The 26,198-nt window shown below is 40.9% G+C and overlaps 2 protein-coding genes across 2 annotated transcripts in view; both read right to left on the bottom strand.

Annotated features, from left to right (window-relative positions):
* The window catches only part of LOC308094996 (NACHT, LRR and PYD domains-containing protein 3-like), a 569,186-nt gene that overhangs the window by 280,978 nt on the left and 262,010 nt on the right, over nt 1-26,198 (bottom strand). The window contains exon 10 of the mRNA XM_080441836.1: nt 22,009-22,122. Coding sequence (XP_080297962.1) covers nt 22,009-22,122 — 114 coding nt within the window. The remainder of the gene's footprint in view (nt 1-22,008; nt 22,123-26,198) is intronic.
* On the bottom strand, nt 1,432-21,129 carry LOC308094790 (protein NLRC3-like; the record flags this gene model as incomplete). Its single annotated transcript, XM_080441616.1, has 8 exons — nt 1,432-2,534; nt 7,270-7,331; nt 8,234-8,362; nt 9,251-9,421; nt 14,010-14,186; nt 16,929-18,717; nt 18,957-19,192; nt 21,125-21,129. 8 exons carry the CDS (start codon nt 21,127-21,129, stop codon nt 1,990-1,992), a joined length of 3,114 nt encoding a protein of 1,037 aa, XP_080297742.1. The 3' UTR covers nt 1,432-1,989.

The raw sequence follows: 26,198 nt of genomic DNA, 5'->3' as shown, positions 1-26,198 counted from the left end.
GAAGCCGGGCGGGAGGAGGAGGATATATGTCACTGTATGTACTCCTATGGGCTGTGGGGGGAGGAGTGGGACGAAGGCCCTACGTCCTGCCGGTGGGGGCTCCTCACTGGCAGGTGAGCCAATAGGAGACAACACAGAGATGTGTGTGGGGAGGAATTCATTGGCATGACGACTAAACTGGGGAGAAACTTTGAAAAATCACACCCAGTGTGAAGTGAGCGGTGCTATTTATGAGTTATTAATTTCATCATGCATCTCGGTAGCCAATCACAGCACGTCCTGCGAAGTGACGTGCTTACATTGTTTACATTATTATTAATTTCATCATGCCCTCGCTAGCCAATCACAGTGCGTCTGCGAAGTTTGAAGTTAATTTCATCATGTGTCTCGCTAGCCAATCACAGCACACCCTGCAAAGCTTAGCCTATGGGCGTGTTTTCCACAGCATGGCGTCACAGCGAAAGAAAAAAGTGCACGATGGAAAGAAAAACTTTCACCACAGATGGGTCCTAAACCCTCTTATAGGAGCGGTTGCACCGCTCAAAAATGATGCTACTAAGTTAAAAACATGTAATAAAAATAATGAACACTGAACACTGCTCACAATGTGTCGCTTTGCGACGTAGATCTTAGATATTAGAGGGGGGGGGGGGGGATGGACCAATTACAAAACCCTGTGGGACTCCAGTCTATAAAGTATACAGAGTTAACTGGTTAAGTATAAAGGTTTATATACAATAAACAATATTGCTACTGTGAGAATTACATGATCAAATATACAGTTTTCCTCAGTCTATTCTTGTGTAAAAAATATCAAAAATCAAATATACATAAAATGAGTTTGTATCATAAGAGACACAATATGACACTGATATTTACATCATCATCATCATCATCATCATCATCATCATCATCATCAGTGTTGATGGACAGTATTTATGATACATATTTATAAATGTATGGAGTGGAGGTTTGTTCACTTCTATCTAATCTAATCTAAGATCTAAAGCTCCCTGTGGTGATGACTCATTTTATACCATAGAGTTTGACATTAATATGGATTTGACCAGGGACCCCCATTTGAACATATTTGTGGCAGGGACCCCCATTTGAACATATTTGTGCCACGGACCCCCATTTGAACACATTTGTGTCAGGGACCCCCATTTGAACACATTTGTGTCAGGGACCCCCATTTGAACACATTTGTGTCAGGGACCCCCATTTGAACATATTTGTGTCAGGGACCCCCATTTGAACATATTTGTGTCAGGGACCCCCATTTGAACATATTTGTGGCAGGGACCCCCATTTGAACATATTTGTGCCAGGGACCCCCGCACAACATTTGTGTTGTTACAATTATCAAAAATAATATATAAAAAATCCAATGTTTTTCTTTTTTAAATAGCAGATCTACAAGCTCACAACGCGTTGTGAGCTTGTAGATCTGCTATTTTCAAATAGCCAATGTATAAAGGGGGTTAACGTGTTTAAACTGATCTTGAGACCACTGGTTATCAAAGTAGGGTCCAGGGGCCCCTGGGGGTCCTTGGGGGGGTTCCAGGGGGTCCTTGAGGGGGGTCCAGGGGGTCCTAAGCTAAAAGATTAAATATACATTAATAGCATCAAACTCAGTGTAACCACTTTAACCGTGTATTACTTTGGTATTGGAAAATAGCAGATCTACAAGCTCACAGTGTGTCATAATCTAATGTGTTGCGAGCTTCTTGTCTTATGGGTCAGGGGTCAAAGGTAAAAACTCTACAGGAGCTTAAATGTGTGACTGTCACTGTGCTGCTTATTACATCATCATGATGATGTCACCGTGATGTCATGATGAGTCACTCATGCCCAAATATGGAGTCCATGACGTCAGACTCAGCTAGTCTCAAAGTATCTTGGCAACAGTGGTAAGCATGACAACCTGCACTCACTCAAACATGTCGAGTAACCATGGTGACCTGATGTCATCCTCACATAGAGACTCTATCTCTGCTCACACAGACACACTGAGGAGGAGACGCCTAACCCGAACACAGCATAGAGAGGTTCAGAGAATGTGTTCTGGACGGTGTACAGGTGTGCCAGTGAGTCAGAGGACCCTTTATAGAAGGACAGAGTCCCAGCAGGCCAGTCCAGATACACTGATACTCTGTTAGAGTCAGAGGGACTGACAGGGAGGACAGTCTGCTTACTATTGTGTATGACAGTGTAACTGTTACCATGACCTCCATCACTACAGTCCAGCCTCCAGGACTTGTCATTGAATCCAAGCCTACAGTCACCACCATATCCTTTCCTGCTGATCCCTCTGTAAGTCACTGCTATAGAAACCCATTCACTCCACTCTACCTCCCAGTAACAGCGTCCAGTCAGACCCTCTGTACACAGAACCTGATCCCATAAATCAAACCTGTCAGGATGTTCAGGATATGATTGAACCCAGTGTCCCCGTGTCACCTTTCTGTTGTTCTCAGACAGAGAGAGGTAGTTGTGTGCTGTGTTTGTGTCCAGTGTGAGAGGATGGAAATCTGATGAGAAAAACAACACAGTAAACATTAAATACATCACCCTTGAATTCATGAAGATTGTTTTGTGTTTGTCTCATTCCTAAGCCAATAATTTAATGACCGGTGGAAAGATGCTAATGTCTCCGGTAGGAGACTCAAAGTTGACACTTTGAGTCTCTTACCGGAGACATTAGCATCTTTCCGCCGGTCATCAGATTATTGTCTTAGGAATGAGACAAACACCAAAAAAATCTCCATGAATTCAAGTCTCCATGGGGGGTGTAATCCATAGAAAATTAAGTCATTTTGGGGGTGAACTATCTCTTTAATATCATTTTAAAAACATTTTTAAATAGTGTAAATAGCCGATCTACAAGCTCACAACGTGTCAGAGATACAAGGTTTCTGCCCGACGACAACACAGTAAAATGTGAGTCAGAATGTCTTAAAGCCTCCAGGTGAGAAGTGACTTTCTGTGAGAAAATGTTTACATTAAGTTTATGTGAAATGACATCAATGTGGAAAAGTACTCAAATGTTTTACTTAAGTAAAAGTATCAATACTGCAATGTAGAAATACTCTGTTACAAGCAAAAGTCCGGAATTCAAAATGTACTTGTGTAAAAGTACAAAAGTATCGGTATTAAAATATACTTAAAGTAACAAAGTACTCATTATGCAGAATGTCCCATTTCACAAGTTTTCAAATATATAAATTGTATAAAAATCTTTTGAAAATAGCAGATCTTCAAGCTCACAATGCGTTGCATGGAGACGCATTGTGAGCTTATAGATCTACTATTTTCAAATGGCTGAAATGTATATAGGGCTGTTAATGTAGTTAATGTATGTTTTGTAAGAATAATCAAAATCCTCCAAGTAACTAGTAACTAAAGATTTCACATAATTGTAGTGGAGTAAAAGTACGATATGCCTTTGAAATGTAGTGGAGTAGAAATAAAAGTACTATTACTTTAGTAGTACTTACTTACTACTAAAGTAAGTAAAGTAAGTAAGTACATAATTAGTAATATTTTTACTAAAAAAGTAAAAAATACCTCACAATGTTATTTAAGTACAGTACTTGAGTAAATGTACTTAGTTACTTTACACCTCTGAAAATACTTGAACTGGGGATCCCCAAAAATAATCATATTTGAACTGGGGACCCCCCAAAATAATCATATTTGGGGACCCCCCACTCTGACAAGCACTTGTCAGGGTGGGGTAGTTGTAGGAGTTGAGGCATTACATTTAGTTTGACTCGGTTCCACAAAATATTGTGAAAATAGCCGATCTAAGGCGTTGTGAGCTTGTAGATATAGTTTTTGCGTAATATCTGATACACACAACACATCATGATGTGACGCATGGTGAGATTGTAGATCGGCTATTTTTATTTGTATCAATTATTGATCATCTACAATCCAATCTGCAAGCTCACAACCTGTCACAATGTGATGAGTTGTGAGCTTGTAGATCCACTGTTTAGAAAACGTAAAAGTCCATATAAAAGTTCATCACACGTTAAACAACATATTGTGAGTTCATGTTTGAAATACAGCTGATCTACAAGCTCACAACCTGTCACAATGTAACTCATGAGTTTGTAGATTTTCTACTTTTGAGTTTTAAACAAAGCCAAACTATACAAGCTCACAACCTGTCGCAATGTGATCCTTGTGAGCTTGTAGATCGGCTGTCTTTGTTATGTTTGATATATTGAGGTCTGAGGAAGATCCAGCAGGCTTTAAACATCACATTCATGATGGTAATAAACCATTTAACTTATGGATCATAATTATTCAAGCGTGATCTTCTACTTGTTGATGTTTGAAATAACTCACTACCTGTCACATTGCAACATGTTGTGAGCTTGTAGATCGGCTGTTTTTGAAATATAGCCAAAACTCATAGCGCATCATAATGCGAGGCTTTGCAAGCTTGTAGATCTGCTATTTCTTGCAATATAGCCGATGTAAAGGCTCACAACGCAACATGATGTGAGCTTGTAGATCGGCTCAAAACCTGTCACAATGCGACAAGTTGTGATCAGCAATTTGTATTTATTTGTAATAGTCTATCTAAAAGCTCACCACACGTCATGATCAGGGTTTCCGTTAGCCGGTATTTACCAATTAAATGTAATATTTAATTGTCCGTTAATTATAAAGATCACAGGCCACCGTGGCCGATTGGGAAAATGCTGTTATTAGACTATTTTATGTCTGTCTGTCTGCAATGGATAAAGTGGTGAAAGTTGGTGACACACATACATTGCAGGCAAGTAATGAACCTTCCTTGTACCATCATTCATGATGACATAATTAACATTAACAAAACAAAACAAAAGCTGTAGGTGTTGCATATTAAGGTTGAATAAAACATATATTAATGTGTTTATACTGTGTGACGTAGTCACGCACGCTGTTCATAACGCCCACTTTATTCAGTTATTTTTTGGAAAGCGACTCCTCTGCATGATAGAGTAGATAGATATTACTAGCCCACTTCATTCTTTGGCCGGTAAAATATAATCCTGTCGGTCAAGGTGGCCGGCCCAAAAAGTGCCTTGCGGAAACCCTGGTCATGATGCAATGTATTGTGAGTTCGTAGATTGGCTCTTTTTATGTTTGAAATGCAGCTGATCTACAAGCTTACAACCTGTCTCAATGTGACTCGTTGTGAATTGTTAGATAGGCAAATTTTGTTTCAAATATAGCTGAACTACAAGCTCACAACGTGTCGAAATGTGACACGTGAGCTTGTAGATCGGCTTTATTTTAAACAATGCTCATCTACAAGCACACAATGTGTCACAATGCGAGGCGTTGTGAGGAGTTGTGAGGCATTGGGTCTCATTCACTAAGCTCAGGTCCTCACATATTTTGTACTTATGTGCATATACGTGACTTCCCACGTTCAGTATTCATTCATCTTTTTTTTACTGTGAATTTGGGCGGACACTCAAACTCACGTCTGCTCAGGAACAGACTTATGTGCCTCAAACCTTTCGTTATTAGAATGCCTTATTCTTCATGAAAAATCAATGACAATAGTGCCAAACCTCAAATAATGTTTTTATGTGCCCAAAATGTGTCAACACATAAAAAAAAGATCTATTGCTTGGATGCATATTATAGACATGATGCAAATTCAGTATTTCTTTTCAGTTGACGCATTTAGAGCTGAATTATTAGGTCCTTTTGCATGTTTTCCGTTTCTGCAAATGTTTGGCCACAGTTTCACATATTGGACTTTCATGCCAACAACATATGTTGTGCTATTAATTTATAATATTGACCACATCACATCACACTTATGTCTTATCATCTGATGAGGATACAGTATGGATGAAATCTAGCTGTGTCCATAATATCCATTCACCATTCAGACGTAGGACAGGATATGTTGTTATTCCTAAGGACAGGTTTATCCTCAATAATCAATAAAGCGTGATCTGGTCCATAATCTATCGGATCTCTGCGTTCCTGGATTCCAGCGTCAAAATGTTACCTCAGTCAAATGTGAGCATTATTTAATAGAAAAGGCCTTTCCACGTTTTAATAACCTCTTATTTGGTGGTGGGGTTAAACTTTATAACTTCTTATTCTCATTATGAGAGCATTACTTTATTAACGTTCAGCTGATCCATCGTGCGATCGAGGGACTCACTTCCAGACAGAACAGAAGTTGTCAATGTGGTGCAACTTGACGCGTTTTTTTTTTTTGCAGATCTGTTTTTTTTCTTCACGTGGGTTATTTCTGGTTGCCTTTTATGGTGTTAAATGGGGCGTGGAACAATACAAAGGATCTACACGGGAGCACACTAGTGACTTTAGAACACAAATGAGATACACCTGTGATACGCACAAATCACGGCTCTGAACCCTCTTTCATGAATCACACGTCAGAATTGACTTATCCCAATATACATATGTTATTTATGACCAGGATATACACCTCATTTATGACCAGGTTAGTGAATGAGGTCCATTGTTTCTGTCAACCCACATGACCTTAGTTTTCTGAAAAACTTAAATGTTTTGTTCAAAATGTAAAAAAAATAAAAAGATTCATGTTGCTATATACATAACAACACGTAAAATGTCACAGATGCTTTCCTGGTTTTAAAGGTATAACAACGTATAGGCTTTCCAGGTCTTAATGGGTTAAGGACCGGGCCAAGAGCAGAGAAACCTCCTGAATTCCCTGGAAGCTCTACTGAAGAGTTTTCAGGACAGTATCTGGGGAGGGGCCAACCCACTATAAAACAGCAGTGGTGGAAAAGGTTCTCACATTTTTTACAAAATTAAAATTAAGTAAAAGTATCAATACTGCAGTGTAGAAATACTCTGTTGCAAGTAAAAGTCCGGTAATCAAAATTTACTTAAGTATTCGCATCAAAATATACTTAAATTAACAAAAGTAAAAGTACTCATTATTATTTTCAAATGGCCGAAATATATATAGGGCTGAAGTGGTTCATGCATGTGTTGTAATAATAATCTAAATCTGCAAAGTAACTAGTAACTAAAGCTGTCAAATAATTGTAGTGGAGTAAAAGTACAATATTTGCCTCTGAGATGTAATGGAGTAGAAGTAAAAGTATTGAAAATGGGAACTACTTCCGTAAAGTAAAAATCCTCAAAAGTGTACTTAAGGACAGTACTTGAGTAAATGTACTTAGTTACTTCACACCACTGTAAAACAGTGTATACAATGTGTGATATTGACACAGAGAGACAGATACTCACATTTTGTACTGAGTTGAGTAATGAGTGGAGAATTAAGCCAATCTTCTCCTCCATGTTTCACACTGTAGGAAAATAGAACAACAATACATCAATGTCTAACTGTCTAACACAACGTCTCCACTACCTGACACTACAGTGTTTCTCCTATCATTATCTTGGCCCTGCAGCCCATCCAGACATACTCACTGCTGCCCAGTTTGGATCTCATCACCTCCTCAGACTCCACCTTAACCCCTAGCACTCCACTCTCCTTTATCCCTTCTTAATGCAAGTTTACTATGCAGATATATCTTGTTCTTAATGCAAGTTTACTATGCAGATATATCTTGTTCTTAATGCAAGTTTACTATGCAGATATATCTTGTTCTTAATGCAAGTTTACTATGCAGATATATCTTGTTCTTAATGCAAGTTTACTATGCAGATATATCTTGGATATGTCTTATTATTTCTCAACCACAAATGTACAGAATGTTATTTAGATAGCATGTTGTTTAAACATCTGAAAATATCCTGATAGATGCTGTGTTGACTCTGGACTTGATAAAACACAGATGACATGATGGCACCCAAAATCATCACTGACAGTGAAAACTTCACACTGGAGTCAACACAGCATCTACCAGTAGATTTTAGAGGACTATGCAGAGTGCTTAAATTAACATACTTTTCAGATGGTCCACATTTCTGTATAATATATAAAAAAAATTATGCGCAATGAATCTAGAATATATGAAAGTTTCACTTTTTGAATTATATTGCGGAAGAAAATTAACTTTTTGAAAAGGATCTGTATAAATATAACCTTATTTGTTTGTTGGTTAAAGTATTAACTAAATATGCATACATATTTGCATCTATTTGTGACTTTGTGTCAGAGTGAATACACCGTTAAGAGACACATGAGGGAAACACTGCACATTCACTGTACTATCCAACATGGACACAGTCCAAGTCTACTCACATGCAGTTCTCCAGAACTGAATCATTCACCATGTTGAGGCTCAGGTCCAACTCTCTTAGGGAGGGATGAGAGTTTACAGCTGAGGACAGAACTTCACAGCATCTCTCTGTCAAGCCGCAGTGAGCCAGTCTGAATAAAGAATGAAACACCAGATTAAAAAAAAAGAAAATAATAAATGAAACACGTTATATATACATTATTCCTGGATTGAGAACCTGGACCTGGCCGTGATGGACTGTCAGGGTTTTGGACTAGTGACCCAAGAGGTGGAAAGGAAAAAAAAAGACAAAGAAAACAAATACAACAAGAATACAATAAAACAAGAAAGAAAATAAAGACAGATTCTTAAGATAAAGTTCAGCTCACTTGTCCCACTATAGTTAATGCATTTGCAGATTTGAATACAAGGCTGTTACTACCATCAAACACTCATTGCAAGATAATTTGAAGTCAACAAGGCTATCCTAATGTTTCTCACAAATGTAATTTTAAATGTTTGAGGATGTTCCTGCTCTCTGTGGTATTTGTCAGTTATTTGATCCTTTTTAAACTTTAGACCAAATAATAAACTATATCAATGAGAAGTCATTCCCCCAAATGTTTTCTCCATCACAATGGTGAGTATTAGGAATTCAGATCTACAGAGTTCAGAAAGATGTTTCATGTAGGAGGGAGAAAAATACCACATGCTTATAGGGAGGAAATAGAGATCACCTTTGTACCTGCACATCTTTTTAAGGGTGGTCATCAAGTGAAATCTCTATTACTGAAATGAACGCTTGCACCCATTAATATCAATATAAATAATCAAAACTAGATGATGATGAAGATCTGACAAAATACATCCAACAAAGATAGTGTAATTTTGTATCTCAGCATGGAAGGACATGGAGGTAGGCTTGGGTTCCCATGATATCAATCTTATTAATACATTCTCACCACAGCATTCATAATATATTCACATAATACAGTACCTAATAACACAGAATTGATCAAGATCGGGTAAATTTATCTTACCTTAGAATTTCCAGTGTAGAGTGCAGACTCTTCAGTCCAGCAGAGAGCAGTAATCCTGAGTCCTGCAGGTCGTTTTTGCTGAGGTCCAATTCTCTCAAATGGGAAGGATTAGAGCTGAGAGCTGAAGCCACAACTTCAACCTCTGACTGGCTGAGGTTACATCCAACAAGTCTGTAAATACAGATTAAATAAGAGACTATCAAAACAAATTATACCTAGTTCACTGTCATGGAAGTTAACTAAGAGATCTCCTACTGTATCTAGTTATACAGACATAAACAGTTTAAGTATGATCAGAGAACAGGGAAGTAAACAACAGATGGAAGTTAATGTAATGTAAGTAAATCTGAGTAACCAAGCTCACTGTTTAAAAAGCCATCCTCTGTACACCCCTTCACTAATGGTACTTTCCATTTCTCATATGGTATGGTCTGTTTTCATGGTAGAATAACTCATAAGGAGGACACATATGAATAGTTTGAGGACTTGAGTTCTCCTGTTGTTCTGTGTGTACTAAGGTTGGGGTCGTCTGTCGGCGATTGGATTAATGTCAAATTAATGTTGGTTACCTTCATGTTACATGTGTGCACTTCACCTACAGTATGCTGAGTATACTAATATAGTTTTGTCTTCCATTAAAGGAATATTTCACCCCAAACAATTTTTTTGTCTCCGCCAGGCCGAAGGCATGGCGAGAGAGTATGTTTTACCCCCTGTCTGTCCGTCCGTCCGTCCGTCCGTCCGTCCGTCCGTCCGTGTGTCCGTCCGTCTGTCACCAGCTAATCTCCGGCACCGTTGGCCCGGTCGCTCCGAAACTGTGCACACACACTCCCTGGATGCCAATTCAGAACCTCTGCCCCAAATGGTTCTGTTATAGCACCACCAGGAGGCCGATTTGTGCAAAACCCATTTTATTATATTACTCCTACAAAGTTTATCCAAACGTCATGCAAATCGGTACACAGTATCACTATAGTCATGTGATCAACACGGATCTGTCCGATTTCCCATATTCCATCCTCATTGCCTAAGGTTGGCTTCCAAAGTTTGCAGGATTGGTCCGTTTGGAACAAAAAGCCTCAAAGTATACACACAGCTTGCGATTTCCGTGAAATTTCACACGCACATTCCCACTAGGCCGAGGAAGAAATGCCACCCTTCTCACATTGGCCTGTTATAGCGCCACCAGCAGGTCTAATTTAGCAAAACACATTTTTGGAACAAAATGCCTCAAATCATGAATGCAGTGTCAATGCACGAATAAATGGCACGGTTGGCACCCTTTTCACATTGGCCTATTATAGCGCCACCAGGAGGCCAGAATAACGTACCTGACCTGGCGGAGACCTGTGCTCCGAGGAGCACTTTGTCTAGTTCCCTTTCAATTACACCTTCAATTAATGGAGATTTGAGTTGTTTAGTATATGTGACCATCCTGAAGCTAAATCCAATATCCTACTACTTTAATTAAAATGCCCACGCTGTGGTGTACGTCCCGGGTTGGTCATCACACGAGGTCTCCACTTGCCTCCAAACTTGCCACAGACTATTGATCAGTGCTCTGGCTAATACCTAGGCTTCTTCCCCCACCTTTGATGTACTTACATATTGTACAGTTAATATAAAACTACATTATTTTTATTCAGGCACATTTTAGCCACCTTTTTTTTTGGCCGCTAGGTCCATCCTACTGTACATGTGTGACATAGGCGCAGTGTCCCATAAAAAGGACAAGGACTGACAGATAGAGATCTCCATACAGTATATGGCCATATCAGTTGGTGTAAATAAAGAGCTCTCTCAGTGAGAGAGTGAGACAGGTGCATGTCAGTGAGAGAGTGAGACAGGTGCATGGCAGTGAGAGAGTGAGACAGGTGCATGGCAGTGAGAGAGTGAGACAGGTGCATGTCAGTGAGAGAGTGCGACAGGTGCATGGCAGTGAGAGAGTGAGACAGGTGCATGGCAGCAGAAATACATGTCGTCTCATCTTGGTTTGTTCATTGACAGCGTTCAGTCACGTTACTATAGTAACCCGACACTGCACACGTTACAGCCCAATGTATACTCTGTCGTACGACGGGGTCGTGCGGCGAAAATAGTAGATCTACAAGTTAACAATGCGTCGCGTCAGCAACTAATTGAGAGCTTGAGTATATATCTCAATTAAACATATAATAATAATAATAATAATAAATTTTATTTGTATTGCACTTTACATTTGAAACAAACCTCAAAGTGCTACAGTACATAATAAAACAAGATAAAGAAAACCATTTGCAAGAATCAAAAAGTATAAACAGGTTAAAACAAGTTTAAAAACACGTTTAAAAAGGAGAGGCAGGGTTATTAAAACCGGCTTAAAAAGCTAACCAAATGCTTTGTTAAAATGGTAGGTTTTTAGTGCTCTCTTAAAAGTGTTCACAGGTTGAGGAGCTCTGAGATGGTCTGGGAGTGAGTTCCACAGCCGGGGGGCAGCTGCACAGAAAGCTCGATCTCCCATAGTGCGGAGGTTGGTGTGCCGTTCCTTCAGCTTGTTGGTATTTCCGGAGCGGAGGCTGCGGGTGGCGGTTTGTGGTTCAATCAATTCCTTGAGGTAGGGGGTGGCATTTCCGTAGATACACTGGTGTGTTAACAGGGTGATTTTGAATTCTGTCCGGGAGGAGATGGGAAGCCAGTGCAGTGATTTGAGAATGGGGGTGATGTGCTCGTATTTGCGCACTCTCGTCAGGATCCTAGCAGCGCTGTTCTGTACGTATTGGAGCTTTTGAAGGCTCTTGCTAGGGATCCCGACGAGAAGTGCATTACAGTAGTCCAACCTGGAGGAGACAAAGGCGTGGACCAACTTTTCGGCGTCAGGAAGAGTGAGGGTGGGGCGGAGTTTAGCTATATTTCTAAGGTGGAAGAAGGATGTTTTGCAGAGGTGTTTGATGTGGGTCTCATAGTTGAGGCAGGGGTCCATTTTGACGCCCAGGTTGGTGACAACTGATGAGAGGGGAAGGTCCTGGCCGGTGAAGGTGATGCTTGTTATGGGGGATGATTTAACTTGGTGTGGGGTGCCGATGAGAATGGCCTCGGTTTTGGAGCTGTTGAGTTGTAGAAAGTTTTGTTTCATCCACGCCTTTATCTCCTCCAGGCAGATGGTGATTGTGGATGAAGGTGATGGTGACGGGGATAGCAGTGGGACTGCAGAGCGGGGGGGACAGGGGGGGTCCATTTTTATGTAGAGCTGTGTGTCATCAGCATAGCAATGGAATGATAGTCCATGCCTGCTGATGACACGGCCGAGGGGGAGCATATACAGGGTGAATAGGGTGGGGCCAAGCACGGATCCTTGGGGTACACCACAAGTGACGGGTTGGGTGGGGGAATGAGCACCTCCCATGGAGACACACTCAGTCCTTCCGGTCAGGTAGGACCGGAACCAGTCCAGGGAGGTGTCACAGAGTCCGATGGTGGAGTGGAGACGATTGAGGAGGATGGTGTGATCAACAGTGTCGAAAGCTGCAGTGAGGTCCAGAAGGATGAGGAGGGAGGGGGAGCCATTGTCAGAAGCAGTGAGGATGTCGTTGGTGACCCTGACCAGTGCTGTTTCAGTACTGTGAGCGGAGCGGAAACCAGACTGAAATTTTTCGGAGATGTTGTTGTTGTTGAGGTGGTGTTGCAGTTGGATGGCGACTATTTTTTCCAACACTTTGGAGAGGAATGGTAGGTTAGAGATGGGCCTGTAATTTGCGAGAACGTCCGGGTCTAAGGTGGGTTTTTTGAGGAGGGGAGTGATAATGGCCGTTTTTAGAGCTGATGGAACGTGACCGGACTGTAGGGAGTGGTTTATTGCTTTGGTGATCAGGGGGCTTATGGCTTGGATGTGTAATTTGACCAGGGCTGTGGGAAAGGGGTCCAGGGTGCATGTGGAAGGCTTCATCCGGCTGATGGTGTCCTCAACCTCTTGCTGCGTGGTGGGAGAAAAGCAGCAGAGAGGCTGGGAGGCCCCAGACTGTGGGATGGCAGTTGGAGCAGATGGAGTGGGGGGGCCGGAGAGGGAGGAACGGATAGTGTCAACTTTGGTTTTGAAGAAGACCATAAAGTTGTTGCACTGTTCTGCAGTGATGGCTCTGTTTGAAGGGGGTTGAGGTTTTAGGAAGTGATTTATGGTTGAGAAAAGCTGTTTTGAGTTGCCGGGACTGTTATTGATGATGTTTGAGTAGAAGTTGGACTGAGCGTCTCTGAGGGACTTAGTGTAGGCCTTTTGGTGTTCCCTGTAGGCCATTTTATGAACCGTGAGCCCTGAGGTCTTGAGCCGCCGTTCCAGGACACGCCCAGCAGCCTTCATTTTCCGCAGCTCGCTGGTGAACCATGGAGCTGAGCGTGAGAATGTGACTGTTCTTGATTTTATTGGGGCGTGAATGTCAAGGAGCCTGCTCAGGGATTGGTTGTAGTAGTCCACCGATTCATTTGCTGATGAATGGGTTGCAGAGGCGAGATGATGGAGGTCCAAGGTCAAGGTGTCCGGGTTGATGTGTTTGAAGTTTCTGAAGTGGATTTCACGCTTGGGTTTGGTGTGGGAGGGTGGAAATGGCAGTTCCATGGAAATGACCTTGTGGTCGGACACGCCCATTTCGTAAACTAGTATGTTACTAACCGGGGCTGAGTCAGTGATAACTAAATCTAATGTGTGCCCCTTTATGTGTAAATACAACATATAGTAAATACAATAACCAAATATTATTTCGAAATAATAAATCAGGTAAATGTATCTTACCTCAGAATTTCCAGTCTACAGTGCAGACTCTTCAGTCCAGCTAAGAGCAGATCCAGTAGTCGTGATTTCTGCAGGTTGTTTTTGCTGAGGTCCAATTCTCTCAAATGGGAAGGATTAGAGCTGAGAGCTGAAGCCACAACTTCAACCTCTGTCTGTCTGAGGTTACAGCCAACAAGTCTGTAAATACAGATTAAACTAGAAAATGTGCTCCTCGGAGCACAAGTCTCCGCCAGCAGACTATAGCAATTATATTATCATAGCAATAACTAATGAGATACAGTAGAGTAAAAGATATATACTGTAGTTAAATAAAAAGGTGATCCTGTCTTACCTTTTTTTTTTGAAGTGACACACCTATTTATAGAATTGTATTTCGTCATGCATTCCTCTAGCCAATCAAAGGCATTGGTGTCAACATATTAATACGTATTAAGATTTCGGTCTTGTTGTGGGATCAATTCAACTCTAGTCCTCTTCTGTGTTACTGTTGTAGATGAGTATGCTTTCTTAGCTTTGGCCTTCTGCGCCTTTGCTTGACCAATGTCAGGTGTTCTCAAAGGGACACACACACGCACGGACGGGTGATTTGGACTAGAAGATACTGTTCCAATCAAGACTGATTGATCCTGTCTTACCTCGCTTCAAAAACGTAAACGGCTTTTTGAAGTGACACACCTTTTTATTATAGGATTGTATTTCGTCATGCGTCCCTCTAGCCAATCAGAGACATTGATGTCAACATATTGACACGTATTAAGAGTTCGGCTTTGTTGTGGGATCATTTCAACTCTAGTCCTCTTCTACGTTACAATTGTAGATGAGTATGCTTTCTTAGCTTTGGCCTTCTGCGCCTTTGCTTGACCAATGTTAGGTGTTCTCAGAGGGAAACACACACGCACAGACGGGTGACTTGGACTTACTGAAGGTACTGTTCCAATCAAGTCTGATTGATCCTGTTTTACCTCACTTCAAAAAGTAGGGGCTTTTTGAAGTGACACACCTATTTATAGAATTTTATTTCGTCACGCGTCCCTCTAGCCAATCAGAGGCATTGGTGTCAACAAATTGACACGTGTCACGTGGAGCTTGCCCAATGTTAGCTTGGCTAACAATGTTTGCTCACACAAAGCGAAAACATATTCTCCACCTTCGGCGGAGACAATAAGAGACTATCAAAACAAATTATACCTAGTTCACTGTCATGGAAGTTAACTAAGAGATCTCCTACTGTATCTAGTTATACAGACATAAACAGTTTAAGTATGATCAGAGGACAGGGAAGTAAACAACAGATGAAAAGTTAATGTAATGTAAGTAAATCTGAGTAACCAAGCTCACTGTTTATAAAGCCATCCTCTGTACACCCCTTCACTAATGGTATGGTCCATTTCTCATATGGTATGTTTTCATGGTAGAATAACTCATAAAGAGGACACATATGAATAGTTTGAGGACTTGAGTTCTCCTGTTGTTCTGTGTGTACTAAGGTTGGGGTTGTCTGTCGGCGATTGGATGAGTCCAATTAATGCTGGTTACCTTAATGCTGTTACATGTGTGCATTTCACCTACAGTATGCTGAGTATATTAATATAGTTTTGTCTTCCATTAAAGGAATATTTCACCCAAAAAGACTGTTTCCCTATCAATTAAACCTTGAATTCATGGATATTTGAGTTTTTTAGTATTTGTGACATTCCTGAACCTAAATCCAATATCCTACTACTTTAATTAAAATGCCCACGCTGTGGTGTACATCCCGGGTTGGCCAGCACACGAGGTCTCCACTTGCCTCCAAACTTGCCACAGACTATTGATCAGTGCTCTGGCTAATGCCTAGGCTTCTTCCCCCACCTTTGACGTACTTACATATTGTAGAGTTAATATAAAACTACATTATTTTTATTCAGGCACATTTTAGCCACTTTTTTTTTGGCCGCGAGGTCCATCCTACTGCGCATGTGTGTCATAGGCGCAGTATCCCATAAAAAGAACAAGGACTGACAGATAGAGATCTCCATATATGGCCATATCAGTTGGATCACTGGTGTACCGTAGATGTGAGGGCCACGAAGCGGCCCGAACCTCAAGTTTGACTAAATGACATTAATAGGAAACCAATCTTAACAAGAGCAAAACTATGTTTAAAACATTCTCTTTAAACCTGGATCATCAGTAGGCTCATAGTGATTACACTGTGAGAGTTCTTTTGGAGTTTATATACTTTTCTTGTTGTTTTGCATTGGTTTTCTACCACAACAGACACCGCAAATATTCTATTTTGGCTCAGGAATGCAACCCAAAAAAAAAGGTCTGAGCTGGGGGGAGGGGCAGAGTGTGGAACGGTCAACACCACTAGACGTCACATAAAGACTGAACAGAGGAAGAGAGCAATGTTCAACCAGCAGTTGAAGGTGTGAAATGAATAAAATGAGAATGAGCAAATATATGGCATATTTACTATTTGGTGGAATTCATCATCTGATACACCTGAGTCATGCACAAATCAAGGCTTTACACAGCCTTTCCTGAATCAGACGTGGCTCTTTATTTACAAAAACAAACCTACTCTAAAGAATATAGCAGAAATGTTAAGAGCTGTGTGAATGAGGCCCATTGCAAATAATAATGATCTTGTCCTTTTTATTTTAACTACTGAGAGGATGGCAATGTCAGTGGGTTCAAATCACTAGTCTGGTGGCTGGGCTTTTAGACTCTTAGTTTAGTTTTTACCTTAGTTTAGTTTTTACCCTGCTTTATTGTGGTCTGGCCTTTATTTGCACATACACACAATACCACTAGTCACTATTTGAGACACAGACAGTTTTATTGGAACCTTTATGTCAACCTTAATTTCTAATTATAGTGTTAACTGTAATGTCAGATTGACTCTAGGATGTTTCGATTCACTTGACTACTAACCGAGCCTTTCTGCAGTTCCTCACAGCTGGGATCAGTCTCCTTCGCCCCCCCTCTGATGTGTTGTATTTGTCCAGGTCCAACTCTTCCAGAACCTCCTCAGACATCAGCAGCATGACGGCCAGAGCTGAACACTGGCTGTCAGACAGTTTCTCCTTTGATCCGTTCAGGTACTGTTTGATCTCCTGATGTAATGAGTTGTCGTTCATCTCCATCAAACAGTGGAAGATATTGATACATCTGTCAGGAGAGATATCATGAGTGTTTATCATGCTCTTTAGGTTGTTGATGGCTTTCTGGATGCTCTCTGGACTGTTCTCTGTCTGACCCAGTAGGCCTCCTAACAGACTCTGGTTGGACTCCAGAGAGAGGCCATGAAGAAACCGAACAAGTAAGTCCAGGTGGCCATTTTTACTCTTCAGGGCTTTTTTCATAGCAGCTTCCAGGAAGTCGGAGAGGGAGATGGAGTAATAATTACGTTCCAGGAATGTATAGAGTACCTTCTTGTTCTTCTTTGAGAAACAATGGAGCAGGTAGACTGCGGCTAGAAACTCCTGGATGCTCAGATGAACAAAGCTGTAGACCGTTTTCTGGAAGAGCACACCCTCTCTTTTGAAGATCTCTGTGCACACTCCTGAGTACAGTGAGGCATCTTTCACATCAAGACCACACTCTTCCAGGTCTTCTTGGTAGAACAGGATGCTACCTTTCTCCAGATGTTCAAATGCCAGCCTGCCCAGCTTCAGGAGAACTTCCCTGTCAGTCTCCATGAGCTGCTGTTGATTCACCTCATGTGTCTCATCATACTTCTTCTTCTTCCTCTTTGTCTGAACCAACAGGAAGTGGCAGCACATCTCAGTCAGGGTCTTGGGCAGCTGTCCTATCGTGTGTGTCCTCAACATGTCCAGCAGAACGGTAGCAATGATCCAACATAATAGTGGGATGTGACACAGGATGTGGAGGCTCCTTGATGTCTTCATGTGTGAGATGACTGTGCTGGCCTGTTTCTCATCACTGAATCTGTTCCTAAAGTACTTCTCCTTCTGTGGGTCTGTGAACCCTCGCACTTCTGTCACCATGTCAACACATGCAGGAGGGATCTGATTGGCTGCTGCAGGTCTGGTGGTTATCCAGAGGAGAGCTGAGGGGAGAAGATTCCCCTCGATGAGGTTTGTTAACAGAGCATCCACTGATGATGTCACTGTGACATCAGAAACAATGTCATTGTTCTTTTTTTTTTTTTTTTTTAACAATTGAAACCTGCTTTCATCCAGACCATCAAAGATGAAGCCAACTTTCCAGACAGCGAGCTGCTCTGCTGTGACCATCTTTAATGTTGGGTGGAATTCATGGATCAGCGTGAGAAGACTATACTGCTCATCTCTGACCAAGTTCAGCTCTCGGAATGAAAAGGGAACCAGGAGATTAATATCTTGATTTTTCAAACCCTTTGCCCAGTCCAGAGTGAACTTACGCACAGAGAATGTTTTTCCAATGCCAGCAATGCCCTTGGTCAGAACTCTTCTGATGGGTGTCTTTCTGCCAGGGAGGGGTTTAAAGATGTCACAGCAGTAGATTGGTGTGTCATGGAAGGTCTTCATGTTGGAAGCTGTCTCAAGCTGTATCACCTCATGTTGGCTATTAACCCCTTCACTCTCTCCCTCTGTGATGTAGAGCTCTGTGTAGGTGCTGGTGAGGGAGGTTCCAGGCTCTTCTGTCATGTGGTCTTTCACATCATCAAGACTGTTCAAACTGATCTTATAATCATTCAAATCAACCAGCAGACTGACATCTGAAATGAGAAAAACACATATGATTTAAACATTCAGCGCACAATTTGTTAAGAAAAACGTAACAACACAAGACCAGTTGTTTTTGTCCAGAGTTGATAGTTGTTTAGCTTCATTATTTGCACTTAGATATTGATACGGACACTAATTTGAACATTTAGTCTGACTATGTTTTCTGCAATTTAAGCATTCCATTTATTAACATGCCATTTTAATTAGTGCAAATTCTCTCCAGTCTTACTTTGTCCAGGTGTGGTTTGACTGGGTGACTTCAGTCCAGGAGTGTTACTGAATGTCTGTCCACACTGGGGACAGCCATAGTGTCCTGTTGGAGCAGACTGGTCCCAGTATGAGGTGATGCACTGTCTGCAGAACCAGTGTCCACAGCTGGTAGAGACTGGATCTGTCAGAACCTCCTCACACACTGAACACCTGGACGCCTGCTCTGTCACAACACAACCACTCCTCTTCCTCTCTCTGTGGAGATGAAGACAATGTATTACTATATAAGAGTCTTGTAATAATATGTACATATAATATAATAACATGTATGTATGCATGTATGTATGTATGTATGTATGTATGTATGTATGTATGTATGTATGTATGTATGTATGTATGTATGTATGTATGTATGTATGAATGTATGTATGTATGTATGTATGTATGTATGTATGTATGTATGTATGTATGTATGTATGTATGTATGTATGTATGTATGTATGTATGTATGAATGTATGTATTTATATAATATCCACATCTGACATGAGGATATGTTCACACTGCATTGTGTTAGTATACAATAATAGTCTTTAATCTGTCATGGAAGGTTTAGTTGAATAGTTTCATAAACCTCCCTGTAAGATATAAATGGTGCACTTTGTCTACTTCTTGACTTCTTAAGAAGTATCACGTTTTTGTTAATTTGCTGGTCACTAAACTAGTTGTGATAGTACTAGTAGCCTAGTTGTTGCTTTAATAAACAGCAACTACTGTTGGTGGGGGGGGGCAGCTGTATTGTCAACAAGTTGGAGACATGAGAGTGATTTCTGACAGACAGGAGAGACTGTGACAGACACCTCAACAAGATGACATAAAAGCATGAATATTATAATATAATGATACTGACAAGTATGAGTCTTTTACTGGCTGCTGCTTATTGTTGGAAAGCAGTCTGTGTGGTGTGTGTGTGTGTGTGTGTGTGTGTGTGTGTGTGTGTGTGTGTGTGTGCGTGTGCGTGTGCGTGTGCGTGCGTGCGTGCGTGCGTGCGTGCGTGCGTGTGTGCGTGCGTGCGTCCGAATGGCCAAAACCTGAAGTTGTTAATGCCCTAATTCACAGAGATCAGTGATCTTACTTTGTGTTTGAAGGTTCAGGTTCATTTTTGAAGTTGTCAGGGAAATCCTTTGACCTGTCACTCTTCATAGACACACAGCTGGGTGTTGGAGACTCTGGTCTGTGGTGAAGACTTCTGGAATCATACAAATGTTTGATTTGTGTGAGCGATCGAGAGACAGACAGTTAGTCTACAAGGAGACATATGAAGTGAATGAGAGACAGACAGACAGTCTGCAAGGAGACAGATGTGAAGTGAATGAGAGACAGACAGTCAGTCAGTCAGTCAGTCAAAAAGGAGACATATGAAGTGAATGAGAGACAGACAGTCAAAAAGGAGACATATGAAGTGAATGAGAGACAGACAGTCTACAAGGAGACAGATGTGAAGTGAATGAGAGACAGACAGTCTACAAGGAGACAGATGTGAAGTGAATGAGAGACAGACAGTCTGCAAGGAGACAGATGTGAAGGGAATGACAGACAGACAGTCTACAAGGAGACATTATGAAGTGAATGAGAGAGAGACAGTCTACAAGGAGACATATGAAGTAGGGCTGGGACTCGATTAAAATAATTAATCTAATTAATTAGAGGCTTTGTAATTAATTAATCGCAATTAATCGCATTTTAAGCGCATATCAATATTTGACCTGAGAACAGTGAAAAGCATTTTTTTCAAATGGATTTTGGCATACGTCTTTAAGTACATGTACTCAAGAACTGTACTTAAGTACAATTTTGAGGTATTTGCACTTGACTCTCGAGTATTTCCAATTTCTAATACTTTTACTTCTACTCCAGTAACTCCACTATTTCTCAGAGGCAAATATTGTACTTTTACTCCACTACAATTATTTGAAAACTTTAGTTACTAGTTACTTTGTAGATTTAAATTATTATTATAAAACATACAGTAACCATGTGAAAATAGCCGATCTACAAGCGCAAGGCATTGTGAGCTTGTAGATCTGCTATTTTCCACCACTCGAGGCTGGTAGAGTGTGTTGTTGTTACTGTTGTTTTATAGTGGTTTAATTAATTATTAATAAAAATCGCGCGCATGTGACCCACACCGCATCGTGCCCCCAGTCTTCACAGATATGAAGTGAATGAGTGAGTGGACTTTTGGCAGCGGTCCAAACAACCTGTGGTGAGTTGGACAGCTGATTCTTGTAGATATGTGGCAACATTGTCTATAAAGTGTCTTCTCAGTTTACAGTTTAGGCATTTAGCATACGCTCTTCCAGACCGACTTACAGTAAGCAAGGACACAAGATAATACATCAATAATACATCAAATGCATAGAAATAGTAATCTAATAATAAAGTAATACATAAGTAAACCAATAATCTAATGATAACTAATACATACGTAAACCAAGAATCAGCCTGTACATTGACACTATAGGATAGGATGCCAGGTCAACAATGACCTGGCTTATATCTATATAACATGCTATCTAAGTCACATTTTAGCCTTTGCATAATCCTGCAAGGTCGTCAAGGCTAGGGCCAGTGCTACGGGGTCTTCTCAGACATATCACAACCGCTCGTCACTACTGCAAGTTTAACCGTCTGCGCGGCTCAATTTGTAGTTTACATCTATAGTCAGCTACTGCTTCTACATGAGATTACGAGAGATTAAATGACATAAGGTGCTGCATTCGAGCAAGCCAGATAATCTTAATGAAATTCTGCACTGTAATAAAATGTCATAGTGTGTGCATGTTGAAGATAATCTCATAAGAGAATCTAATAAGATTGATGATGCTGAATGATGCTATCAGAATTACAAATTGTTTAGTCTGTAGCGTGAGTGAAGCTTTATAGTGTTGTGTATATTGTGTAGGAGGATTCACACCAGATAATGATGTCAGCTAAACGGTTGCAAAACTATATGTTATTCCCATCCCTATTTGTGTTATAGTGTGCATATTGTGTAGGAGGAATCACATACTTTGTGTGTGGAAGTCCAGGTTCATTACTGAAGTTAAGAGGATCATCTTTAGACCAGTCACTCTTCATAGACACACAGCTGGGTGTTGGAGACTCTGGTCCGTGGTGAAGACTTCTGAAATAATGTACATGTTTCTATAATTATCATGTTAATGAAGAAGTCAATGTGTTAAATATTTGTTATTGTTAAGTCCCATTTGACATCAATGTGATTTCACCACTAAACACCACATTGAGATTTGTTTCATTCAGAAACTAGACACACTGCAACTGAAATGAAGTGAAAGCCATCTGACTGACCTGTGTATATTCCTACTGTACTGTAGGCGTACGTACCTCACCACAGTTAGATCACCCTATCCTAAAATTACTATGGCTTAAGGTAGGTAAGAGTTTCCTGTTTTCATCCCCAAAGGTAAATGAAGGTGTTACACCAGCTCTCATCATCAGACAGACAAAGAAAAAAGAGACATCAATAAAAACCTTTAGAATAAAAAATATCTGAATATTGTAGGTTGACTATTATTAGACGCCTATTTTAAAGACAGCCCAAATACTACTAACAGTGGGATGATTTTAACATCCTAATCAGCCTGATCTAGATAGCCAGAGGAGGAGTTTTACAATCGGTGCCATGTCACCCGACGCCGTATTATTCCAAAAAAATCTTACATTTTAAATGAGTTCTATGTAGATCAATTTGTATGTATTTCCACAGATCAGTGATCTTACTTTGTGTTTGAAGGTCCAGGTTCATTTCTGAACTTCATAGGGAAATCCATTGACCTGTCACTCTTCATAGACACACAGCTGGGTGTTGACTCTGGTCTGTGGTGAAGACTTCTGGAATCATACAAATGTTTGATTTGTGTGAGCGATCGAGAGACAGACTTCAGTCTAAAGTTAGTCTACAAGGAGACATATGTGAAATGAATGAGAGACAGACAGTCTGCAAGGAGACATAATTAAGTGAATGAGAGACAGACAGTCTACAAGGAGACATGTGAAGTGAATGAGAGGCAGACAGTCTACAAGGAGACATAATTAAGTGAATGAGAGACAGACAGTCTACAAGGAGACAGATGTGAAGTGAATGAGAGACAGACAGTCTACAAGGAGACAGATGTGAAGTGAATTAGAGACAGACAGTCTCTAAGGAGACAGATGTGAAGTGAATGAGTGGACTTTTGGCAGCGGTCTAAACAACTTGTGGTGAGTGTTGGACAGCTGATTCTTGTAGATATGTGGCAACATTGTCTATAACGCGGCTTCTCAGTTTACAGTTTAGGCATTTAGCATACGCTTAATCCAGACCGATTTACAGTAAGCAAGGACACAAGATAATACATCAATAATACATCAAATGCTTAGAAATAGTAATCTAATAATAAAGTAATACATAAGTAAACCAATAATCTAATACTAACTAATACATAAGTAAACCAAGAACTTCAGCCTACATTGAAACTATACACACTATAGAGCGTGCCAAAAATCCTGAAGAGGGCGTCAACAAGTGCCTTTTGGTAGCGGCGGACATCTTTGAGGGGTAAAAACCAGGTTGACTTAACATTGCCCAATTCCACGCCCAATATCACGCCCCCCGGCCCCCCGTGGTCAACAATGACCTGGCTTATGTCTATATAACATGCTATCTAAGTCACATTTTAGCCTTTTCATAATCCTGCAAGGTCGTCAAGGCTAGGACATGTGCTACGGGGTCTTCTCAGACATTGTATCTCTCTCTGTCTCTCCTCTGTCTCTCCCTCTCTCTCTCTTCTTTCCCCCCGACACGGTCGAGGCAGAAGGCCCCCCACCTAGAGCCTAGGGTCTGCCTGACGTTTCTTCCAGTTAAGGGGTTAAGTTAAGTTTTTCGTTGCCACTGTCGCAAAATTGCTTGCTCAGGGTGGGACTGTCGGGTCTCTGCTCTACATGTAAAGTGTCTTGAGACAACTTGTTGTGATTTGACACTTTAATAAAATTGAATTGAAAAAATATCACAACTGCTCGTCGCTACTGAAAGTTTAACCGTCTGCGCGGCTCAGTTTGTAGTTTACATCTATACATCTATAGTCAGCTACTGCTTCTACATGAGATCACGAGAGATTAAATGACATAAGGTGCTGCATTCGAGCAAGCCAGATAATCTTAATGAAATTCTGCACTGTATTAAAATGTCATAGTGTGTGCATGTTGAAGATATATATAAGAGAATCTAATAAGATTAATGATGCTGAATGATGCTACCAGAATTACAAACTGTTTAAGATTTTTAAAAATCCTGTAGTGTGAGTGAAGCTTTATAGTGTTGTGTATATTGTGTAGGAGGATTCACATACTCTGTGTGTGGAGGTCCAGTTTCATTACTGAGGTTAGGAGGTTCATCTTTAGACCGGTCACTCTTCATAGACACAGATGGAGACTCTGGTCTGTGGTGAAGACTTCTGGAATCATATACATGTTTCTATAATTATCATGTGAATGAAGAAGTCAATTAGTTCTATATTTGTTATTGTTAAGTCCCATTTTACATCTAAATGGGAAAATGTTTTGAGTTTTGCCTCACAATATTGCAGCAACAAGAAAACAAAACAAAAATAATTAATTAATTATGATAATAGAAACATTAAAGTTTGACTAAAAGTACAGTGGTAGTGTTGTGTATATTGTATAGGAGGATTGATATACTTTGTATGTGGAGGTCCAGGTTCATCACTCTTCATAGACAAAGATGGAGGCTCTGGTCTGTGGATGAGCTGTTTGTCAGTTCCCTCCTCCTCTCTCTCCTCACTATGACTCATCTTTGGTCTTTATTAAACCTGTCAAGATTACAGTCAAAACAGACCAGAAAACAGTAAATGGCTGCTACATATACACAATGTGCATACACACACACACACCCACCCACCCACCCACCCACCCACCCACCCACCCACACACACACACACACACACACACACACACACACACACACACACACACACACACACACACACACACACACACACACACACACACACACACACACACACACACACACACACACACACACACAATCTTTCTATCTTTATTCCAGGCAGAACTAAACAGTGATCTGAAGACATGCTTCCTATATCAACAGTACAGGTTGTGTTTATAATACTTTTACTCATTCAGATTCAGACAAACTTTTACATATTAAATACCAAGTGGTTCTAGTATAATGTATAAAACACTTCAACAACATTAACCCCTTCACCCCTCTATTCTTAGTAGGCAGGCAGATAGACAGACAGACGGATGGAACTATAGACAGAGAGACAGCCCAAGGGGGAGGGAGGGAGGGAGGGAGAGCGAGAGAGAGAGGAACTCAAAGTCTCAGAGTCATATCTTATCACATTATTTTTTACAAGGCTCCACACACACACACACACACACACACACACACACACACACACACACACACACACACACACACACACACACACACACACACACACACACACACACACACACACACACACACACACACACACACACACACACACACACACACACACACACACACACAGTGCAGGTAAATGTTTAACCACATTGTGTGACTGGAAGCTGTAAACAGGTTCAACTGTTAGTAGTAAGATATGACGCCATGCTAACTTGTTCTCACCTCACCTCACCTCACCTCTCCCCTCTCTCTCTCTCTCTCTCTCTCTCTCTCTCTCACACACCATACAGTATGGGGCGGATGCCAATTATAGCAGAGACAGACATCACAATACTTTGCCAGCCTTGTTGCCTCCTTTTTGGGCATCTCCAGTTGGTGAAACCCTCTAACAACCAGTCTAGTCTGTGGGTATAATGTCCTAGGCTGTCAACTATAAAAACAAATAGTCTGCACCTATAGCCCAGCTCTGAGATGGTATGTAGAGTGATTGGTATTTAATGACCTTGGTCATAAAGGTTTCCTCTAGGCTATAGGGTCAAAGGTGAAGGCTATCTCTAATGCAGACACTTCATCAACCATCACACAATCACATACACACACACTCCCCTGAGGTCACATGACTTACTGTCAGCTGTGGAGGTGAATGCTTTACACTTGTAAACTGTGATGTGATTCTAAATACAACACGTCATTTCTAACAACTTTCTTTTTTAAATAGCAGGATCCACAAGCTCACAACGCATCATATCGTTGTGAGCTTGTAGATC

Source organism: Gymnoscopelus braueri (assembly GCF_963280865.1).
Source record: "Gymnoscopelus braueri genome assembly, chromosome: 11".
Classification (NCBI taxonomy): Eukaryota; Metazoa; Chordata; class Actinopteri; order Myctophiformes; family Myctophidae; genus Gymnoscopelus; species Gymnoscopelus braueri.
Note: the sequence above shows the minus strand (reverse complement) of the source record. Positions and strands in the feature narration are given on the sequence as shown.